We start from the raw sequence: 16,177 nt of genomic DNA on the forward strand, positions 1-16,177 counted from the left end.
CAAGTCGAAAAGGACCCACATCATTCCACACTTCTTGAATCTGAAAAGCACTATAGCAGGAATGATGTCACTGTTCCAGAGAGTGAGAGTCAGCTTTTGTCAGAGCATGGTTATAAATGTATATATAATGTTATTAGAATATGGCTGCATTTAACAGCTTATGAGCTGCAATCTTCTGAGAACATTTCAGTATTTCCTAGGGAAATGGCCTCATTTAAAACAAATATATTATAGTGATATTCATAACAAAATAAAGAAATGAATAATTTTAAAAGTGTTGCTTCATATTTTGATGAAGTACCTCTGTTCAAAGCTTAAAAAGCACCAAAACATATATTTATTAGCTTTTGATATTCATGTTGTAGAATACTGGCAGTTTGACAGCTCACTTATATAGATACTTCTCAGTATTTAGTTAAGGCAAGTTGCTGTACTGGTTGGTTGCCACTAAACCTTCACATCTATATTCAAATAAAATATGATCAATACATCCCTTTTAATTTTAACTTATGTCTTGTGGCAGCCAATAGTTCTGCTATTCTGATGGCTTCTGCTTCTCTTTGACTCTACAAAGATTTACTTTTATCTTTTCATCATTCATAACATGTTTCCTTTTGCACTCCAAGGATACATTTGCTATCGGTAAAGCAGATAGACAGAAAAGTGTAAACTGACTCTGTGGGGTTTTGTTAGGAAGATCTAGGAAGGAAATCTAAGAGGAGATGTATAAAAGCCAATCAGGGTAAAAATGTTCACAAAATAATTGCTTAATCATATTTGTAATACTAATGCTCACATGCTAATTGACTAAAAGTAGCATTTGACTAATTGAAGAACAGAGATTTTATTTGCATTCATTATGCAAATCAAAAGCCCAATCAATCAGAAGAGAGTGAATTACATAATGGGAAAGTGAATTTGCAATTATGAGTCAGTATTTGCAAAGCATCTCTGCTCCTTGACTAGTGAGATGTTTCTATTCCAATATAATTTTATGAGCCCTGGCATTATTTTACTAGTTATCCTTTTACATTCATATATTATGCTGTATTCACATTAGCTGAAAACACTGTCAAATACTTCTTTTGGTAGCATAAAAGATTATTTTTTCATTCAGTTGATGAACTCAAATATATGAAAAGACTAGTTTAAAAGGTGGGATTGTACAGGACATCATATTTATTGCCTTTTCAGAAACATTTCTGACTCAGATATTATAAAATACTTCATTAGCATAGACCTGGGTAGTACTTTGTATCTGATCTTTTAAACATTGACTTTTCTTGAAAATGTGAATCTTGCAGTGAAAATAATTTTCCAGATGAAATATCTTTTCTGCATCATGGTTTACAAGCTATTTTTTGGACCCATGCTCTTGAAACATCTTGGGATTGAGTTTACAATTTACAGTGTTGTGTTTTTTTTTTTTTCTTAATTTCAGTAGTTCTTCATATCATTTCTCATAAACTTTGTCAGCATTTCAGAGACCTTTCTTTATAAGCCAGTTTAGGTCATGTTTGATTATTTCTTATTTTTCAGGCATTGCATTTGTAACATCTTAGATTTGTACTTTATGTCTACTTGAATATGTTAGCCATATGTCTCTAGTGTGTTATTAAAAAGTTAATAATTGGGAAAAGAGAGCCCACATACTGATTTTCAAGTAAAAGAGTGATCTGTTGAGCTGTGTTCTCTTCAGGAGAAATATCAACATACTGTTCAAACTTGGAACTCAAGGAAATGTACTTCAAAGCAATCACCCTTTTTCACATACCCTGAAGTTTTCATCTGTCAGTGTGACCTTTCCCCAGTATTTAATTACTCCATCTTTACTGTGTTATTTGTGAGCACATATTTCCAGTAAGCATGTATGTAAGTTGCTCCAAAAGTAATGCCTTTTACTTATTTCCATGGAAGCTACAAAAGCTACAAAGAGCACAATAGCACCACTTGATAGAGCAAATTCTCAGCTGAAAAACACTATTTTTCAGCATAGCAACCACTATTAGCTATGCATTTTCACCACCAATGAGCAAGATCCTGCATGCCATGCTCCCAAATCTCTCCATAGCTCCCTAAAACATAATTTGTCTTTCACACCACTGTCATCACTGCTGAAATGCACTATCCACCATCTCACTGTGCTCACATTCCCTTTTTGGTCTCTGTAAACATTCAGCAAGCACTGATGAATTTCAGTGAGTGACATTTTGTATATATGAAGGAATTCATTGACACACCTTTTCCTTGTAGTCACTTCCATGACAGATGCCATTCTGCTAGATCGCCCCTCTGCTGCCATCTGTCACACGGCCACACTGTGTAAGAGAATATTGGTGGGAACGTTCAGCCTCCACTGCTGTACCGCCAGCGTCTGTTTCTGACGTTGTGGGTCAGCATAACAAATAGGAAGCATAGCTTTTGGAGCTACCTGCATACATATGCATGGACTACAAACAATACAGATGCAGTAATACAGTAATCAACCCAGAGAACACAGCCATTAACCATTCACCTCAACACAGTTGTTATCTCAAATTCCTTTTGGTGAGTTTTACAGCAGGCAGAATGCTCTCAATTTGGTGCTCGTGGGAGTGGTCTATTCAGTGTGCTCTCTTTCCTAATGAGGTTATTCATGCTTCTCTCACTGTTCTTCTGATTCTGTTTTTTTATTAGATCTGAACATAATTTGATTAGCTTGTAGTAGCATAACATATCAGAGCTGGCAGCAGAATAGGGTCCTTGCTGCTTTTCTTCTGAAAGCTCCCCAGGCCTGTTCTTCTGCACCAAGTCATCTGCTGATTCCAGGCTGAGGGTTTGGTCTTGATTGCTGAGAGGTCTTGCTTCACTTTGAACACACTTCTGTTTAAATTCAGCACTTCATAAGAGCCATCCATTGCTAGCAGGAACAGTTTGAGCCTCCATTCGAAATACACACAGATAAAACTGGGTCACTCGTCATTTCACCCACAACTGATTGATTTAAGAGCTTTTTGAAATCTTACAAAATAAATTGATGAAGGACAAATGAACCATCCGACCATAGGAGATCGACTTACCTCTGCTCATCAGATCATAGTCCGTTAATGCTGAGTCTGCAAAGGGACTCTCTCCTGCTCTCACAGAAGATGCTTCCCTCCTGGGGTGGGAGAATCCTTGGATGACCATTGGGAACCCCTCTGAAACTCTTCAGTGATACCTCAGTAAAAGGAATAGAGGAGATCCACACACCAGTGTTAGTAAACTTTTGCTAGAAAAGATTTACCTAGGAACAGATGCCAGGTTTCTACCTGCTGTTTTAACAGACTTTCACTTGTGCCAGTGAAGTGGTTGATGTTCTTCCTGAGGCCTCAGCTTGTCAGAGATTTCACTTAACATGTTTAAATCCATAGGAGTGGCTTCTGCTGCTTGTAGGAAACAAGGCCATTTGCATGTTCTGATTGCTTATGTCAATAGTGCGAAGACCAAAGGTATAACTATCCCTGCCCTGTGGAACTGCATACCTGATGATGTCAGATGATTCTGTAAGATTGCTAAAAGGGAACTTGCTGTCAGTGATTGGGCGCAAGCTACCTCAGAAACTTCATTATAATTGTCACAGTTATTGATGCCTTGCAGATGCCCACCTGGAGCTTAATTTCTAAGTCTGTGATCGTGCTGTCACTGGTCTTAGATGTAACACTGAACTGGGTGGAGTGCCTTATCTTATTTTTCACTTACATAACTGCCAACACAAGGGAGCTGGGGAAAGCATGAAGCAGGAGTCTTCCACCATAAGTAAGTGCCTGTGGCAAATGTAAAAGAAGAAAGGGGAGCATTTCCACAACAGCGGATCTCCATGATACAATGTGCATGTGCACAGTCACTACTCAGGTTCTTTCCCCTATCCCAAGGGCTTTGTGGTGAGGAAGATGAAGAGTGTGGCACATTCTGTCACTGTGCTAATGAATTAGAAGAGAGAAAGGGCATGACCAGTTTATCAGCAAAGGCCTCTTCACTTGAGAAGAACACGTGGACATTATGAACAGCACATAGTGAAGAATTCAAGTGAGTGGAAATCTTTCTATTCTTCTAGATAGCAAAGAATACATTAGCTGAAGTATATAAAGTGAAAGGCATGGCACATTTCATCCTGGAAGACAATTTTATGAAAATACTAACCAGATTTTTACAACAGTGATACAAATAGTCTTATTATATCAAAGTAAAATTTTAGAATAAGTTAAAGTCATTATAGTTATGTGAGAAAAATCATGCTGGAAACCTCTGTGGTGTGTCAGATTCAATCATGTTCACTGAGGTCTTGGTCGTCTTTAATTACCTAGAGAGTCATAAAATTGAGGTCGTCCTGAAAACCTTCTTTGAATTAGCCCTGCTTACCACTCTTTATCATAACTGTCCATCTTGAGAGAAGCTTTTACTTTAATCATATCTCAGTTCTGATATGTAGTTCTCATTCCTTCTATATCTCTGGATTGACTGACAGTGGACAAATAGGAATAACGCATCTCAGAATGTAAGATGGATGGAGCACTAATAAAGAAATAACCACACTGTAATAATCACACCTCCTATGTTCTTGAGTAGGTTAAAAATATTGTTTTAAACATTTAAACATAAAAATCTTGCTTTTATAGGCTTTAAAAGTATTATTAAAACTTGGCAATGTTTTATCCCCTTTTAAAGAAAATCTGTAAGTGCACCAAAACCTTAGAAACTGGAAACATCTGTTATTCAAATCTGGCTTTGTAATTCTAATTGTGTACAAAAATCCTCTCTAAGCTGTAAGCAGTGTTGGTGCCTGCTGTGCTTATGCTTCACAATTCCCTTGAATCCAGAATCTCATATTGAACTTTGCTGGAATCATCTGTCACCTTTCCTTTCAGATTTAGATTATAAATTTGGAACGTAGACTACTTCAAGAAATAAAAACGTAAGGAAAATTTCACTTAGATTAAAGGAATGGAAAATATGCTGAGAAATTGACCAGATACCAGCTGACATCTTAAAGAACAGCAAATAATCGCAACATTTTAAAATGCCATCCAAAAGGAATGGAGCATCTCAGGGATCTGCCCTTTCTCCTTGATAATTTTTAGCATAAAGCAACATAAACTAAAAATCAATATAATACAGGTATTTATTTGAAAAGTGACCACACTTCCTCTATGTATGGAACAGATTTAAAAAACAACAACAAAAAAAAAACCTGCATCTGGTCAACACTTTGGATGATCCTAAGTGTATACCTCATTTGTGTGATGCAGTTTGTTCAGTACATGCTTCTGGTTACCATTCAATTTATATATTCAAGCTGCATTCGCACAACAGAATCCAAACATAAAGAACCTGTTTGCCCAGTATAAAGAGATGCATCACAGGTGCTCATCCAGATTTAAAATTCTCCCCTCTCTGCAAGCAGAATGACTCGTTCACAGTTCATTCACTGAAGTGGGAAGGGTTCTCATCACAGGATACACCAGGTTGGAAGGGACCCACAAGGACCACAGAGTTCAACTCCAGCTGTAGCCACCATGCTGCAACTCCAGCTGCAGCCACCTCCACTCAGCCTGCTCTGCTCTGGGCTGAGCAAACAAGGGTCCTCAGCTTCTCCTCACACCCCTTCCCCTTCAGATCTTCCCCATCTCTTTAGCCTTCCTTTGGATGCTCTCTGATAGTTTTGTATCAGTAGGTTTACATATGAACAACCCACATAAATTCTTTTCTCAAAGGGGCTAATATTCTTGGATTATGGCTCCAGTGGTTTACAACTGCTTGGATAGATAGTTCAGGTTGAATTGATCTCAACTCATTCTTGCATCTTGAGTGCATCTTCAGACACCGGATCTCATCATCTCCTTGTGGAAAGCAACAAGTATTATTAGGGAATTACACATTTTATCCCAAGAGAGACACCTAAAATAGATCTGATGAATTAAACTCTAAAGTGCCGATTTCTCTCTATTTATTTTGAAGAATGCAGAAGGGAAGGCCTGTCCTTGTTACTAGAGGCAGCTGCATTTGTCAAGAGGTATCACGCACTTAACCAACTGTGCTGTGTCTGGTTAACTTCTGAAGAAGTGAAAATTCATCATGAGAAACAATGATGTAACAAGACCACACGCCATCCTGGGCTATGTTCAAATCCCAGAGTGAAGCTTTTTCCACTAGTAACCCCTATATTCCTGGAACTCATTGAAATTATTGATCATTTTTACATAGCCTTGTAATTAGGACTAGTAAATGCTGCCAATTACTGACTCTTGTTTGATATTAGCAACAAGGTAATGAGCCTTTCTGATGTAATAATTAGCTGGGATGCCCTGACCGTGATAGAACTTTGTCTTTTGGGGAAAGTTATGACACCATCATATTTTCCTAAAAGAAGTACCTTTTCTTTCTAACCTGGTGAAAAAACATAGAGAGTTGTGGGGGTTTTTTGTTTTTGCTTTTTCTTTAACAGGCTATTTTTAAGCTTAGTAACCATACTTTCACACCTTGTTGATTTTAGATAAATACCTGATGGTTTTATTTTCAACAACTTGAACAAATTTTAAGTGATAATCCTGCAGCAGTTTTACATGTGCCACGCAAAAGTCCTGTGTTATACTATTAACAGCTTATCTTGAGTAATATTGTCCAAAAACTGCTCATGTTCCACACATCTGGACTCTTAATATATGTGTGTGTTTGTGTGTGTGTGTGTAAGTAATAATAACGTTGCCATCCTAAGGAAGAAAGCTTCTGGACAGAGCAGAACATACTATATCCTTGTGTAATTACTACAGGGTAGCCCTGCTCTAACTAAAGTATGTGAGATGTTTCAGTGCATTACAGTGTGTGTTTGTGTTTATGTTCTGCAGGTTAGAGATGCTACAAACTGCCAGCAAAGCCTGGTATGTTTTGAGATTTTCCCAAGTAGATGCAGATAAAATGGTAGGACCTTCCAGAACGATGTTTTCATTATTGTACTTAATCAGTTAGCAGAAGAGACTTGAGAAAAGAGGGACTCTTAAAAATAAACTCTTAAAAACAAATTAGAACAATTTTTTCCATGATTTTGAAGTTAAAAAAAAAAAAAAAAGTTTCATAATTACTAGAAAAAATTGATTTATGTACAGCTCATTCATTCCAGCCAATTATTTCCCTAACACATTTCCTGTGTAATGCACAACTCTAAACAGGCACCTTCATAGTATCTTGCTCTGAATTCAGTTGTATCCTATTCCTTTTCTGCTTTTCAGTCATCTTTTCTGTATTTTCCCAAGGTACTGGTGATTCCATTTTTTATGACGTGCACAGTAATGTTCTTATGGAGGAGAATTAGCTTTGGCATTCTAGAGTTGCAAACGTTTTCCTACTATTAAGCTGCATTTTGTGCATTCTTAATGCTTCCTGTGAATTAGTGTGAAATGAAACAACCAGGTGTACTTGGAAGAAGCTGGAAGAAAAAAAAAAAAAAACGCAGAAATTCTTTTTATTTTAAATAATTGTAATTCTGTTTTCATACTGATCTTTCACATTACATTTTACTGCGGTGTAAATGACAGACTAACTTGGGATATAGTATGAGGGACCTGTAGATACTGACATTAGTCTGATTGAAACAAATGTGTGTGCTAATGCAGATGACTCCCAGCAGCAATAACTCTTGGAAAATGGGTTCTTTGAACTAAGTTACAAAAATTAGGATGATATAATATAACCACTGACCAAGTAATGGGTTTGACTGGAGAAAATGGATGCTGTTTTTCAGTCAAATTTTGTTCATTACGGTTCATTTAGTTTAAATCAGTGACACTAAGACTTTGAGCATCAAAGTGAATGGAACAATATGGAATACAGCATCGTTCAGGTAGGAAGCAATCGTTCCACCTTTAAATGAAGAAATTCAGTGTATGTGATGTGAGGAGTATTTGGGGGAAAAAAAAGTCAGTCCACATTTGAAAGATTTACACTAGTTATGTCAAATCAGAATTTTGTGCCAAGGCCTGACAGAATAACAACTGTGATTCCATTACTGTGTGGAAAATGATCAGGGAAGATTTAATGAGTCATTAATATTTTGTATTTTTTGACATTCAGTAAGAGCTAACTGTTTGTTGAATGTCCTTACTATATATGCAGTTTTTGGAAGATGCTGTGAAAGTCATCTTTCTTGTTTGCACATAGATGAAATTTTAGGAGGGATTCCAACAAAAATAATTCTACAAAACAAAACAAGACAGAAGTGAGGCATACACTGAGACTGAGAGCTCAATCCTGCTGTCTTGTCCTTCTTTGCCTTTGGACCTGCTGGCAGACAACCAAAAGCCACGGCGCAGGACACCAAGATCCATAGCTGTGGGCAGTCATACTCTTCCTACATTCTTATTGCCTTCTTCATGTGCCTGATCTTGAAACATCACATTGCTAGGGGATAAGTGAAAATGGGCTGGAACTTGGCATCAGGCATTAGTGTGTGTGTGTGCTGCTTGCTATCCACCTTTCAGCTACAGTTTAGAAAATATTTTCCCCCAGCTCATGTCAATGGAAATCCTGCTTCCTCAATAAAGAGAAAAAGGTTTAAAATTCCATTAAAAAATATGAACAGTTTCTTTTTCCCATGTAATTAGTGTATGCTCTGGATACAGTCTGGCTGCAATGCTGATGAATTAGATTGCCTTCAGACTAATCAGAGAGCAAAGCTGAACGCAGACACGTGCAGAGAACCATTGCCAACTAAGCCCACAGAATCCTCTGTAGGTTACTTTTTTGACCCTAGAGATGTTAGTTTCTTAATAATTATAAGATCTCCCTTTTTTTCCCATTGTTTCACACTTCAAACCGAAATCTACGTGAGGATTTCAACTCAAATTAGAAAGATAGTTCTGAGGGAAATCTTCCAGCTGCCCACAGTCCTTACATCTTGGTCCTCATCATGGAACTCATTGGAGCAAATGAACAGGATGGTTTTTAGAAATCAGCCTGAAAGCCATTCTTCTGGGATTTCAGACTGCAGAGCCAGGCTACAGCGAATCCAGGGCACACCCCAGAACACATACAGTGTGTGTCAGGTCCTTGGCATCAAATATTGTATGGTCCCAATCAATTCCTCCTGCATTGCACCGGGTGTTAATGTACCTGTGACGGCTACCGTGGCTCCCAGCAGCTACTCCTAAATCCTGATTCTGTCATCCCAAAAGAGACACAGACGTGACAGATGTCTCATTTAGAGCAGCGCATTACACAGATTAATTCCTCTAGATGAAAAAGATCCTTGCTCCATTCTGTTAAATGTGATTTATATGCCTGTGATAAAAAGGTAATAGTAAAAAGTATGAAGTGATTGATAAAAATACATTCCCTCATCATTTTGCCACATGAATTCAAACACTAACAATGGACCACAAACTCCAGGACTTCCATCTGCCCTGCAAGTCTCTATGCATCTTCTCACTTTTCAAACAAGGTGAATTTCTGTTTTGCCAAGAAAGTTGAGGGATGTGCATCTGCCTCTTGCTCAACCTTCTCTACACTCTTCTTCCTTTTATCTTCTAGGAGAAGAATCTTGACATTTTATTATCAGCCATTATCTGTATACAGTTATGTATCTGCTTCCTGACTGACCCAAACTGTACACAGTGCAGAGCAACTGCCAACAGTTTTAAGGTTACTAATAATAAGTCCATTTTGCCCCATTAATGGCCATTTGAAACACTAGCAGTGCTCTATTCACATATTTGCATATTGAAGCATCTCTTTCCAAGACGATGTGGGTTCCTACACTGCTGCACTCCCCAGACCCTGAAGCTCACAGCAGAAGTCTGATCCTGTGCACCACTGAACCTCAAGGCTGTGACCAACTAACCATTTTAAGTGACTTTAAGTTGAGGTCTAAGGGCTGATGAAGTCTTGTGCCCTTCATTGCGAAGGGATATTCAAAGTCAGCTCAGTCACTCACTCAGAGTGACATCTCCCTTTTCCTTGAACGTCTCCAGGGATGGTGACTCCACTACCTCCCCAGGCAGCCTGTGCCACTGCCTCACCACTCTGAGAAGAAATCATTCCTAACATTCAACCTGAATGTCCTCTGGTGCAACTTAAGGCCATTCCTATCACTGTTATTGGGGAGAAGAGACTGACCTCCACCTCATCACAACCTCCTTTCAGGCAGTTGTAGAGAGTGATAATATCCCCCTGAGCCTCCTCCTTGCTGTTTGAGTTGCACTGTAGCTTCCATTGCCAAGAAGCTCCAATGACTTTCTTAATTAGACAGTTAGAAATAAGTCCCATATAAGCAGCAGACATTTGGGATTGTGATTAACATGCCACATGTAAGCCTGCTGTGTAATTTAAATGATGTGTAAGTCATAAATCCATAACTGCTTCTGTAGTCTGGAGGCTTCTTGCCAGCATTATGTTTGATAGCAAGCCAATCTATTTCTCTGACACTTGATTGCTTTTCCTGATCTGATAAGCTCTTCAAAAATCTATCCCAATCCACCTCCTTCTAATATGTAACAGAGCTTAAATAGAAAAATGCATGCCTACCTATAGATTATTTATGTAGGTGAAATTCTTTACAAAAAAAAACATAAGAAATGTCAGTGTTTAGAGCTTTTTCCTAAAACAAGCTAAGAAAATAGTTGCATTATGCAGGAACTGAGAAAACATTTCTTGTACACAACTACCTTGACATTAATTTATGAAAATGTATTAATTTTTAAATATTGAAAATACGGAGTCAATTGTACAGTGCAGAAAAATATGCACCAAGTTCCCTTTTCACAAACATATAAATGTAAGGATCTAGAGCAAGAAGTCAGAAAATTTGCTAAATCACAAAGACAAATCTTAGTAGACATAACTGGTTGTGTAACAGAATTCTGATGAGGAACAGACTTGTGCTCATGCTCTTGTACACAAATCACAACGGAGGTATTGTGACATCCCAGCTCCTCTTATTCTGTATTTGTGCAAGGAATGAACAGAAAGGATAATAGAGGCGTAAAGGAAACTCGGGCCACCACAGTATTCCCATAACACTCAACATCACCAGCTCATTGCTGAGCTTGGGCTTTTTCTTTCCTCGTGATGATTTTCAATAACTATTCCTATCCCTGCTACCTACTGTGGAAATGACATCAGGATTCTGAAGAAACAAGGCCTTAGCTATTTGGCAAGCAGCTGTCGCTGATCCTTCACAGCCGCCCTGCCAAGGTGAGGGCTGAGCTCACACGGTGCTTTCCTGCCATCTGCTGGCACCAAGGGGTACAACTTCTACAGTGTGTAATTCTTATTTCAAGCTAAGCTGTTGTTTTTTAAGTTTCAGGTGTCATCTAGTTAAGTAACACGTACAGAAGGAGTGAAATCAGTGACTGGCAGCAGTGTCAAAGCTCTCATTGATTAAAGGCTGCACTAATTATACTGTTTTCTATATTCACAAAAGAAAACAAATTCAATGTAAAAATGAGTTTGAATTTTAATAAATTAATGATACTGAAACAATCTGAAGCTAGGTCTGAAATAGTGCCTTACATCTGCATTATGAATTCAGTTATGCTTTTCGTTTGGTACACTTCAGTATTCTTAAATCATCTACTTTTTGAAGTCTGCCTGAAGAAGAAAGCAGCTGCATCTTCATTGTGACTCTGAATGAGATCTGTGAGGTGCTTGCTCAAAGCTTACTTACTTCTCAAGCTAAAGGGATGTATGAGAATGCACTACTTTGGATTTCCTTCTGCTTTCAGGCTGGAGTCACCAACTCGGTCTCTGAGCATGGATGCTCCGAGAGGCATTAACATCAAAGCACAAGCGGGGAATATTGAAGCTCTTTCCCAGATGGATATCAAACTGCACAGCAGTGATGGTGTGGTGAGTGCAAGCCCTTCTGTTTCTACAGCTGTGGTTAGCAATAATGGATAACTTCAAATCTTTTCTCAAGTTCTGCTAATTAAGTTTCCGAGGTGTTGGGAGAGAGGATATTAAAATTAATGTTGCCAATGAGGAGATATTTACTTATGGCGGAGATTAAATAATACTATCAATTGGCATAATATTGTATTAAATTAGAGAAATTTCTTTTAATAAGATCCTGCTTGCACTCAGCTGCTCCATAGTGCCTGGATGTAGCAATCCAAGAGGTTCTCGGCCAGAGCAGAGCCCCAGTCCCACTGAACAAGGTACAAGGCTCTGCAGAAGATATTCAGGTATATTCCTCAAAGTTATTTACAATAAGGGTGGTGAGGCACTGGCACAGGTTGCCCAGAGAGGTGGTGGATGCCACATCCCTGGAGACACTCAAGGTCAGGCTGGATGGGGCTCTGAGCACCTGACATAGCTGTAGGTGTCCCTGTTCATAGCAGGGTATTGGACTAGATGGCCTTTAAGGGTCCCTTCCAACTCAGATGGTTCTATGATACCATGGAACTGGCTCAGCAAATCAGTTTCTTTTTATGGCACGCTTTAATGCATCCTTATCTTTAACAAACTCGTTTGTCCTGCTTGCTCCCATGCAGCTTTTGCTCGATGCAGAAACAGTGAGACTGCCTAAGCTGCCCGAGGGTACAAGAGGAGGACCCGGGGTGTCCCAGGGACTGTATGAAATCTGCGTTTGCCCAGATGGAAAACTTTACTTGTCGGTGGCTGGCTTGGGCTCCACATGCCAGGAGTACAGCCGAGTCTGCCAATGAAGCACCACAACAGGCAGCGCACGCCCTCGCAATTCCCAGTTTTGTATTAATGCTAAAGATCATCGACTGAAAGTGGAATTTTCAGCATTTTAAAAACAAACAAAAAAAACCTGCTACTGAAGAAAGAAACCTGTGTCTACAACTCTGGGTTTCAGGGTGATGGGGGAAGAAGAGCACAATTGGCATTTCAACTTCAGAGGAGTAGCTTGACCCTGACGATACATTCTGGCAGTCACACTTTCAAAACAGCCTGACAGACAGCGTAAGGAATAATAAAAGGAATGTTTTCTTGCTGAACTATTATTCAGTCAGATGTTTATGTAATTGCTAATATTTTTGAGCTCTGTGGGTTTTTTCTCTCACTACATGTAAATACTGCATTAGTGGGTTACATTAAATTGGGTGAACTACTTGAACTATTTGATAAGACAAAGCATTATTTGGGGGAATTCAGGCAGTGCCAACAAAAGGTCTATGCAATTTTGTTCTTGCAATAACACAAAATATGAAAGATGTGCTATTTGTATAAGTCTTGTGTAAAGGGTGTTAATTTGTTGATAGCTTTCTATTTTAATTTGGCAGCATACATGCTGATTTGCTTATCACTAAGATTCACTAACCAGTGCAAAAGTTCCAGGAGTTATTTACCTTCCCTTGTCTTCAAAGTTTCTCACTGAAGTATGTCAGTATATTTTATAATAGCAATAGTTGTACTGCCTGTACCATCACACTCATTTTAAAACTCCTTTTTAATTTTAGCACATGCTAATTCAACAAGGCAAATTGCCAGCTTGACAGAAATAATTCTTAATGTGGCTCCAGGTTGTCTGCTGCAGGGAATCGTTTGGGCGGTGGGGGAAAAAAATCCTTTTGCAGCCCATGGGATTCAGTTATGAGGACTATTCCATTTCCATCTGCAGCTGTTGACTGATATCTCTGATGCTGTCAGAGTGGGACTCCACCACAAATGGGGAGAGTAAAACTACTCTTTATTCTTTTTTTTATATTAGGACTTTAGGTATCAAGTAAATGCTCACCAGAGCCGAGAAACCATTTATTGACCTTGCAGATAAACGAGACTGCAGACTCATTCCCCTGTACAGTGTTGCACTGAACACTAATAAATTGTTTGCACACCTCCAGATAGCAGAATTTGTATTTAGTAATCTCATGGTATTTCAATGCCATTGATGCTGTTTTGTATACACTTAATATTCTCCCAAGAAGGAGCTGCTATCACATAGTGCCTTGGAGTCTATTTACAGAAATATTTTAAACCATAATAATTATTAAACCACATAATACCCATCCTTCACAGAAAAGAAGCTTCATCTTTTAAGGCTAGAGAATCAGAACAAAAGAATGACCAAAACTGCCATTTTTTACACTTGGTGCTTCGGCTCTTCTGGAGAGTTGGAGAAATCAATGCTGGTCTCGGATCCTAGACACCTACAAAAGACTGAGTTGAAAAAAAAAAGCCGTCAGTTAACAGTATCCACTCATTCTGTAGTAAAATTTCGGTAGTCCCTGCCTCAAGGGCTGCCTTTATCATTTGTCCAATGATGGAAGTGTACAATGCTAAAATTACCTTTCATTAGCAGGATGGAATCCTCAGCAATTCATGCAAACTAGGAGAGCTTCAATGGGAAAAGATAGGAGACATGAGAGCTGAAATTTTGGGTCCCTTCGGGCCAAGAAGGCAATTGAATTAAGGTCTCCCATATTCTGTGGAGAGTGCTCTGACTGTTAACATCATGCCTAAGGGCAAAGCAAGAAGCCACACACAGCTTCCATGTCTGAAATTCCTTTTGCCCAGGCTCAGGGATCTGTCTCCAGGATTGAGCCCAGGGCTCTTGTCTCTAAAGAGGGAAATATTTCCCTACTACTGAATAATGCAACTAAATCCTCAACTGAAACAGGCTTTAACAGAAACATGTCTTTGGCATTTCTTTAAAGTCAGTTTAAGTGGTTACAGCTCCACATACAAGTTCTTTCAGACCAAATTAAGAGTAGCCTTTGTTTATCCGTTGAATGGAAAATCTGTATAAGTAAAGGACAGCAATCCACTGCTAGAAAAAAAATTGGAGGACTGTAATATCTGTAAATAGCCCAACAGTGAAACAGAGACTAAAGTCCTCAGAGAGTTCAGTCACCATCTGGTTTCAGACATCTGAGTTTTCTCCATATCTATGATTCTTAAAGTAAGGACCATATATCCATTTCTGTGTGGTACCAAACTACTGATCTACCAGTCTTAATCTCTAAATTTTAGCCAGAGACTGAAATTAAATGTGTTGTTCACAATCTACATATTCTGCTGCCCATGAAAACATAGCAATTTGAGTTATTCATTTTAAGCTTCTGCTTTGTGGGCATGTTTTCAAACATGAATTGCCACTTAATGCAGAGGAAGGGACTGGATCCAGCCTTTCCATGTTTCACCTAATGCCTAAAATGCTGGGTGTTTGGAAGCAATTTCTGTTGCAACTTTGTCCATTGAAGTTGTTCCAAGTTAACACATACAAAGCTGTGGTGTACACCCAGGAAAACTGGCATGCCATTCCCTGGCTAAATAGCACTCATGAGCATTATGACACCTCAGTTAAACATTGAAGTATTTCTGGTATGCCTTTCTGTGACTTTTTGACTTGCCTAAGTCCAGAGGTGAATTCTGAGTAGTGCAGAGATCTGCTGTGTCCTGAGCTGGGTGATTATCCAAATCATGTTTGTTTCTCTCCATTATTTTAGACTTCATTCTTCTTTTTGTTGAGCTACAAAATGGACATTGAAAACATAACAGCAATTTTTAAATTGTAAGCAGAAAAACTACTGGTTTTTTTTTAAGCATGGATAACAATTTTTTTGTTACTGAAGAACATATTGGGTTTTTTTCTTCTAATTCCAGTTAGTGAAGAAATTAAGCTTATGATAACTATGGCATTGTAATCGGTTGACAGTATCATCTGAATTGTTAAGTCAGTGTCATTCATACATCATTAAATCATCATTTGTCACATCTCCATATGGACAACTTACTATCAATTTTAAATACTTCAAGATTACTGTATGTACCTGAATCAAACTGCAGTAAATAACAGAAAATTACAGCACAGGAAATCAAGATTAGGCAGTTCTCTGATTTATTTTCAAAAGTGTTGAACAAATGGAGAAAAAAAAATACCATTCAGCATCGTATCGTGAACTGTATTGTTCCATACTTACCTCCCCCTTCCTTCCTCCCCCCGGAAAAAAAGAATTATGAAGGTTCTTGTAGCTGGTTGAGATTACTGCATGTTGGAAAATTAAAAAGGTCAAATGATAGTGAACACTTACCGATAATTGTCCAGACCCAGCCCTCTTTGTTTCCATTTCAGTTCTTTATTATTTACATTTGTCTATCTTTTTATAAAGCTTTATGCAAAAGGAAATGGCGACATTAAACTGAAAACTGAGTTCTTGAATAAACTTTATACATTTTGAAAAATCTGCTTCTCCTTTTGTGT

At 38.4% G+C, this 16,177-nt stretch overlaps 1 protein-coding gene across 14 annotated transcripts in view; it reads left to right on the forward strand.

Moving 5' to 3' along the window:
- Window positions 1-15,931, forward strand: part of SGCG (sarcoglycan gamma) — a 115,401-nt gene extending 99,470 nt beyond the window's left edge. For all 14 annotated transcript variants that reach the window (XM_052669149.1, XM_052669098.1, XM_052669138.1 and 11 more), the window contains 2 exons: window positions 11,733-11,856; window positions 12,501-15,931. In XM_052669149.1, the coding sequence (XP_052525109.1) occupies window positions 11,733-11,856; window positions 12,501-12,674 (298 nt within the window). In that variant the 3' untranslated portion in view covers window positions 12,675-15,931. The remainder of the gene's footprint in view (window positions 1-11,732; window positions 11,857-12,500) is intronic.
- The last annotated feature ends 246 nt before the right edge of the window (window positions 15,932-16,177 follow it).

Source organism: Tympanuchus pallidicinctus, unplaced genomic scaffold, assembly GCF_026119805.1.
Source record: "Tympanuchus pallidicinctus isolate F22 unplaced genomic scaffold, pur_lepc_1.0 scaffold11, whole genome shotgun sequence".
NCBI lineage: Eukaryota > Metazoa > Chordata > Aves > Galliformes > Phasianidae > Tympanuchus > Tympanuchus pallidicinctus.